This window comes from Callospermophilus lateralis, chromosome 16, assembly GCF_048772815.1.
Source record: "Callospermophilus lateralis isolate mCalLat2 chromosome 16, mCalLat2.hap1, whole genome shotgun sequence".
In the NCBI taxonomy this organism is placed as follows: domain Eukaryota; kingdom Metazoa; phylum Chordata; class Mammalia; order Rodentia; family Sciuridae; genus Callospermophilus; species Callospermophilus lateralis.
In genome coordinates this window covers 9,616,098-9,623,801 of record NC_135320.1, presented here as the reverse complement: position 1 = coordinate 9,623,801, position 7,704 = coordinate 9,616,098, and the positions used below count along the sequence as shown (strand labels likewise).

General features: G+C 33.9%; 1 protein-coding gene across 1 annotated transcript; it reads right to left on the bottom strand.

Annotated features, from left to right (window-relative positions):
- Nucleotides 1-282: 282 nt before the first annotated feature.
- Nucleotides 283-3,317, bottom strand: LOC143382392 (axin interactor, dorsalization-associated protein-like). Its single transcript, XM_077105559.1, has 4 exons — nt 3,230-3,317; nt 1,452-1,559; nt 524-641; nt 283-379 (listed from the first exon to the last, which is right to left on the bottom strand). The coding sequence occupies exons 1-4, from the start codon at nt 3,315-3,317 to the stop codon at nt 283-285; spliced, it is 411 nt and encodes a 136-aa protein (XP_076961674.1).
- Nucleotides 3,318-7,704: the final 4,387 nt, after the last annotated feature.

The following is a 7,704-nucleotide window of genomic DNA, read 5'->3' as shown; positions in this document are numbered from 1 at the left end:
AGCAGGGTAGGAACAGTGGTAAATTAGGAAAAAGACTATTAATTGCACAATTAATAGAAAAGTAAAAACATGTTTCAAAATCTACAATAAACCTTGTATCCAAAGGAGTCATAACAATGAGGTGCTGGACTTTAGTTCTGTGGTACAGCTTTGCAATGGACTCACTGGCCTATAGGTACGGCTCACTTCCTGCCTCCTGAAGGATGAATATGCTACCCAGAGCTATGATGGTTTCTACTGAGTGGTAAAATTCACAGAAATTTCACATTACTCATGTCAGAATCATTTCTTGTGCAAAGTTTGATGTAGATGAAGATAAAGTGGTTTCTTGGTCAATAACTGCAATTTCTTTCTTTTAAAGTCAGTGGGTTTCTTGTATCTGTAACCACAATAGAAAGATGATTGTTTAAAATACTTTGATGATTGATTTACTCCAATGTTACATTCTAGATAAGAGGGACTAAGAAGAAACATGAACTAGTAACCATTAGAACAGTATGAATCCTATATGTATATCACTTACAGTTCTATTACAATTGGCCCAGGTTTAATCTCATCCATCTCCATGAAAGCAAAACACTTGGTGCTGGTAAACCTTTTTTTAGGCTTGTAGTGTTTGAATTCAAAGAAGATAGCTGCACCTAAGGAATTAAAACAAACCACATAAGCCAGAGACCACACATTTCTTATGTGTCACCAGAAGCCTATGATTTTACAAAGTAACATGTGTCAAACAGTCTGATGACACAACTGTTGATAACTCACTGTGGCTGTCACTCCAAGCTCTTCTACCATGTCTGAGTGACATTTCTCCATATCATTTAATTCTACAAAGTACAACAAAATTGTATAGCAAGAATGTAAGTTATGTACACAGGTAGAATCATAAACTATCAAAGAATATAAAATATTAAATACCACAAGAAAAACAGAAGTTACTTAAGTATCAGCAGTACCTATAGAAATGGTTTCAATAAGCACCTATATTAGAATAGAAATTTAAAAGAGTTCCTTTGATATTTTATTTCTCTCCCTCCTGAAACCACCATGCCCAGATTGTCCTTTCCATATTCTTACAAACTAACTGCCAGTTATAGTATCTTTTTACCCAATGCATCTTATTGAAAGAAAAAAAATAATTCCTTAACTGTTAGAAAGTAATCATTAGGTTCCTAAAAGGACTTAAGGTAATTATTAGAGAACCTGCTTCCTTAACTCTGTATTATGAGAAATACTTCCCTGTCAAATAATATTTAACCACATTATTACACAACTAGATAATGCAACTGCTAATTCTCATATTTAAAAAAAATTGTTGATTTGACTTTCTTTAAGTCAATATTCATAACTATGTGACATAAGATCTTGTTTTAAGTACACTATCAAGAAAAACCCAGATAAATACTGTCCTTAAGAAGTCCTTAAGAAGTCAGTAACTGATAATTACAAACCTTTGGTTAATTTTTCAATATGCTTCTGGAGCTCAATGTCCACATTAAAATGAACATATGTATCTTCTTTTCTTGAAGCCACAGGAGTTAAATCTATGCCATTCAGATCTGGAGAAACAAATAAGTTTCTGCTTATGAGCATTCACATATACAGATGGAAAATCTAGAAACTGCAAAGGTTACAGTTCCCAAAGAGGCATGGAAAGAGCTGAGAGGAGATTCTCAGGCTAAGAGATTCCTATTTGGTGTGAGCAAGTATGTGAGAGTTGTTGAAGTTCATTGGGTATGTGGACAGAAATGAATATAGACTGGATAGGAGACCTCATGAAGGGGACAAGGAAGCCTTTACATGGCCAAGTGGACAAAACTTGATCTTCATAGTGAAGTGGTAAAAAGAACAAACGTTTTCCTTAGGGAATAGCCCACTATATTTTTCTATGCAAAAAAAAAAAAAAAAAATCTGGAGTATATAATTTGCCACAATGGACCTCTGCCACCAATTTCTAACTTTGATCAAGTATATGGCTTATTTAGAAAAGCCTTTAAACCTAACCTTATAATTTCCCTGTTAAGAACCAAAAATGGATGAGAACAGCCAACAAAAACCCTTTTGTTAATGAATAAGTTTTCATATATATTATCTAAAGTCTGGTTATACTGTTTACAACATACCCTGAATCTACAACAACCATATGGTATGTTATATATAGTTTTAATTTTCTGGGTTTTAAAATCTCAGTTTAATCAAATTCAACATGGACTTATTTAATAACTCCTCAGTGTTTATGTGTTATTCATTTATGTGTCTCAAAAAGCTCAAAAACAATTTAGTACATTTAATAATTAAAAAAATATTTACATAAAATATTTCAGTGTAACATATGCAAAGGTAACTTAACATTTACAACATCATTAAATATTTTTGTGTTTTAAGTATACTTTCTGAATGAGTTTGCAGTTTTACAAATGGTCTATCAAACAATGTAAATATTTTCCAGTATACTATATATTTGATAACTGGTAACATCGGAATTTAAAAGTGTACCAGTATTAGTGCTGTGGATTATGTTCTTTAAATAAATCTTTTTCTTTGTGGTCATATTTTTCTTTTAATTAGCACTAATGAACCCATGGATCTGACTTTATTTCTGCAATTGATAAAAGTTCCTCCATTTAATTTCAGCACCGATCTGTTTTTTTGGTGCAAAACTACAGATTAAAATAAGCCATTTGTACTAACTATAGTTATTTCTGTAAAGTGGTATAATTTATTCCTTAATCACATCATCATCCCACGGGATTGCTTTCAGGGCATGGATGTTATGGACGCACCCTACTTCCCTGTCCCCTGATTTTCATCTGCCTCTGTAGGACTCACCTATGTAGATGCCTCAGTAGCACAGGAAGAAGAGGGGCTAAAGCAGGAGAGATGGGAAAACAGGACATGGGGCTTTGTGTAGAAAACTACACACCCATGGAAGGTGAGGAGTGCTATTGTTAATCTACATCCTGAAGGCTGTAGCTGCTGTTAAGGACAATGTGTATGTTTAGTCCTCACATTAGCTGGAATCTGAAGAGCAAAAATCTATACAAACTCAAAAGCAAGTAGGAAATATATTTTGTAAGTCTTTCAGAACTATGTTCTGTTATGATCTCTTCTAGGATTTTGCCTCATTATAGAATGCATTAAAGTAAGTTGTCACATATACAAGACCATCCCCTGTCAAAAACTTTGTCCCATATGAGATAAAACATAATGCAATTTGCCAGTTATTTACCCTTTACACTAACTGTAATATAGGGATCGATGCACTGTCCAGCATCTTTCAGACCAATTTTCTCAATCCTGATAGTAAGTAATGTCATTCCCGGTTCTGATGGCAACCTTGGTAATAAAGTACCTGGCAACAGAGAAACCTCAATAAAAGTTAGTTCCACCAATAATTCAGAGTAAATACTTTGACAAACAGAAGATATAGCCTACCTCTTAAGAACTAGCTAGGCATTATGTATTTTTATTTCCAAAATTCATGAACATCTGATTTATACTTTTTTAGAAAAATATTTAATTTTGCACATAATATATCTGCATTTCCCAATCATACAATCACCTTTAAGCAGAAATAATAATTTCTATAATAATAGTGTATACTATGTATAATAAAAGTTTGTTAAAAACATCACTTGAGGAAGCCCAATTATACATAATAGTATAATATGCTCACATAATATTTATATTCCATATGTACTTCTATATTATACTCAGCATCTTAATATGAAGTGGTAGAACAAAGACAAGAAAAGCTTTTAAAATACTTGTTATTCTGTTCTAAAGTCTGAGACATTTAATATCAGAGTTGATCAATACATTCTTTCCTTTAGATACTCCTAATAAAGAATAATTTACAATTTGATATTTATGTTTTAATTTAACTATATAGTCTAACTTCTATTCTTCATTCTATTTTGTATGATTTATTCTCAGAAATTAGTACTATATAGACTGCCATATAAAAGGGCCATTTGTATAACTGAACATTTTCCCCAAAACCAACTAAAATTTTTAAAACTAAAAACCCACCCAGAACAGCATGACAACATTCACCCACCAAGAACATATGAAGGAAGAAATCAACTGTTCAGTATGTTCCCTTTTTTGAAACTACCAATAGAGAACAGATGCAAATAAGCTGATTTTAATCAAGTATGTATACAGAACCTCAAAATACATTTAACAAAAGGTTTTGTTTGATGTTTTTCAAGTTTCTATTCATCAATGTGTTATGCTACTTTTAATGATGAGTTATTTGAAATACATGAAGCAATCAACACACTATATTTGAAAATACACATTTGATTGATGGCAAATGTGGCTTGAGGAAATTTTGGGAGGTAATGGGAATGTTCTGAACTTGTATAGTGATGACAGATGCAAAACTCTATAGAGGTGTCAAAAATCAATAAATTTTATTCTTACAGAAGGGAAATCTTATGATATACAAATTATACCTCAACAATGCTGTTAAAAATGTATTACTTTCTAATTTAAACAAATATGAAGACAATACAGACAAATGCAAGAATGGGAAGGCCTGGAGGCTGCATTCCACTGTTGCATTAACAAACCTAAATGGGCTCAGGCTGATATCATTAAATATATACATAATACCTTTTATGCATCTTCTTTGATTGACAAATGAGGGTACTTTTCGAAGAGGGGCTTGTACCTGGACATCTGAGATGAACTTCAGAGAGCTAAGAAACACCTCTGAAATTTTATGAAAAATGTGAATATGTATACATTTATATTTATATACATACATATTCACGTGTATGTATATCATATACGAATTTTTCTGCAGAAAAGTTTATTCTATTATGTAGTACATGGCTGTATAAATATGCTACAGTTTATGTACAAATTCTTGTGTTGATAGATATTTGAATTACTTCAAGTGTTTGGATATAGTTAACAAGACTATTATAAATACTCTTCTGAACATCTTCTGGTGCCCATAAGCACCCATTTCTGAAACAGAGGAATCACTAAGTCACCTGGCATGTTACCTCCATACCTACTATGTAACGACAATCCATTTCCCAAGGTGGTTGTGCCAATTTTTATTCCTAGCCCAAGTGCAGTAGTGTTCCCATTGCTCCACATCCTCACTAGGTACTGTTTTCTCAGATTCATGTTAGCCAATTTTGGTATAAAGAGATCAATCATTTTAATTTGCATTCCTCTGAAGATTAATAAGGTGAGCACCTTTTTGAATAAATCAAATAAATGATTTTCTATTTTCTGAAGTGTGTTCCAATATTTTGCTCGATTTTTTATTGAGATGTCTATCTTATTGAGCTGTAGGAGGTCTCTATTATTTTGCTGGACAAATGTTTTACAAATAGCTTCTTAGTAGTTTTCTTTTATAAAGACTTTTTGTTGAAGTAGAGCATATACATTTTAAAATGTACAAATTGTTAGCACAGTTTGCTGAACTTTCACAAAGTGAATACACCTGTATAACTAGCATCATATCTAGGAAAGATATGATCAGCCTCCTGGGAGTGTTCTTCCCCACACCCTATCCAATTCACTCTTCTAAAAGATAGCAACCGTTGCTAACTTCTAACACCAAGTATTAGTTTTGAATGTTAAGAATGACTTTTGTCTGTCATGGTGTCTTCTGATTATGATAAATACTTACTGCTAGTAATATCAAATTTCTTAATATCTTCCTTTACAATCAGTGCTTTTTATGTTATATTTAAGAAAACTTACCCCACTCCAAAATCATAAAGGTATTATCTTGAAAGCATTTTATTGTTTTGCCATTCACACTTAATTCTATATGTCACACAGAATTATTGTCTATGGTGTATAGTAGGAGCTTTAATTTCATTCAATTTCACATAAATACTCAATTGTCTCAGCACTACTTATTAAAAAGACTGACATTTTCCACCACTGATCTGCAGTTCCACCTCAATCATAAATCATGTGGCAATCACTTTCTGAGTTTTCTGTCTTACTGAACTGTTTATCCTCTTATCACTAATACAGTGTCTTAATTCTATAGCTGTATAAAAGGTCCAGGAACTGCAATAAAAATTCAGATGAGTTTCAGAAAGAGTCTATCTTTATAAATTACTTCTTCTAATTTATGAACTAGTATATATCTTTACATTTTAAAAACCATAACATTTATTTAATAGAAGTTTATTTGACCTAAAAGCCTTCAGAAATAAAGACCTACAGATCCAGGGAAAACTCCTGTTTTTATGTTTATGTTCCATGAAGAATGGATGGCCATGTAGAAATGACTGGAAAGGGGGTGTGAGCTAATGGTAAAAGGCTGCCAGGGTCCTAGCAAGCCCTGTCTGGTCAGATTCTTCTTGGCCTCTCTGTATAGCCTTCGTTCCTTCTGGACCTAAGGCAGGTCCTGTCTGGAATGAGGGTTTTTAAGGGAGGGGGGAAGGGAGGTTAAGGGGACAGGAAGGGAATAGCAGGGAGGGTAGAGGAGAGAGAGAGAGAGAGAGAGAGAGAGAGAGAGAGAGAGAGAGAGAGACAGAGAGACAGAGAGAGAGAGAGGTTTTATGAGAGAAGGCTTTGGGAGAGAAGGGTGAAGGACAGGAGGGCAGGAGGAGGGCAGAGGCTTTGCTGCTGAGGTTGCTTTCGGGATTCCAATCTCCTTCAGTTAGAAGTTCTCAGCAGGCCAAAACCCCACCCTTTGGGCTATCATATTCTGATCTGACCCTGCCCACCTTCCCCCTCTCCCTCCCTCCTCCTCCCTTTCCCCTTTTAAGAAGGGAATGTGTAGATCTTTTCATCTTCTAAGATCTTCTTTGATTTCTCTGTTTAGGGTTCTGTAGTTTTCATTGTATAGATCTTTGACTTTTTTTGTTGATTCTCAAGTATCTTATTTTTTTTTTTTGAGGTTACTGTAAATGGGGCAGTTTTCCTCATTTCCTTCTCAGAGGCTTTGTCACTGATATACAGAAATGCCTTTGATTTATGGGTGTTGATTTATATCCTGCTCCTTTGCCGAATTCATTTACTATTTCTGGAAAGATCCACCTTGCTCTTGAGATAGGCAGAATTAATATTATCAAAATGACCATACTACCAAAAGCACTATATAGATTTAATGCAATTCCAATCAAAATCTCAATGGCATTCCTCATAAAAATAGAAAAAGCAATCATGAAATTCATCTGGAAAAATAAGAGACCAAGAATAGCTAAAGAAATCCTTAGCAAGAAGAGTGAAGCAGGGAGTATCGCTATATGAGACCTTAAACTATACTACAGAGCAATAGTAACAAAAACAGCATGGCATTGGCACTAAAACAGACTGGTAGACCAATGGTACAGAATAGAGGACACAGAGACTAACCCACAAAATTACAATCATCTTATTTTAGACAAAGGTGCCAAAAATATGCACTGGAGAAAAGATAGCATTTTCAACAAATGGTGCTGGAAAAACTGGAAATCCATATGCAACCAAATGAAATTAAACTCATAACTCTCACCATGCACAAAACTTAACTTAAAATGGATCAAGGACCTAGGAATTAAGCCAGAGACTCTGTGTCTAACAGAAGAAAAAGGTAGGCCCTAATCTTCATCATATGGGTTAGGCCCCAACTTCCTTAATAAGACTCCTATGGCACAAGAATTAAAACCAGGAATCAATAAATGGGATGGATTCAAACTAAAAAGTTTTTTCTCAGCAAAAGAAACAATCCATGAG

Coding starts and splice junctions, on each gene's coding strand:
- LOC143382392 (XM_077105559.1), bottom strand. CDS start 3,317: ATGACATTACTTACTATCAGGATTGAGAAAATTGGTCTGAAAGATGCT. Junction 642..1,451: donor TATTGAAAAATTAACCAAAG/GTTTGTAATTAT, acceptor TTAATTCCTTAG/GTGCAGCTATCTTCTTTGAA. Junction 380..523: donor GGGCCAATTGTAATAGAACT/GTAAGTGATATA, acceptor TTGTGGTTACAG/ATACAAGAAACCCACTGACT.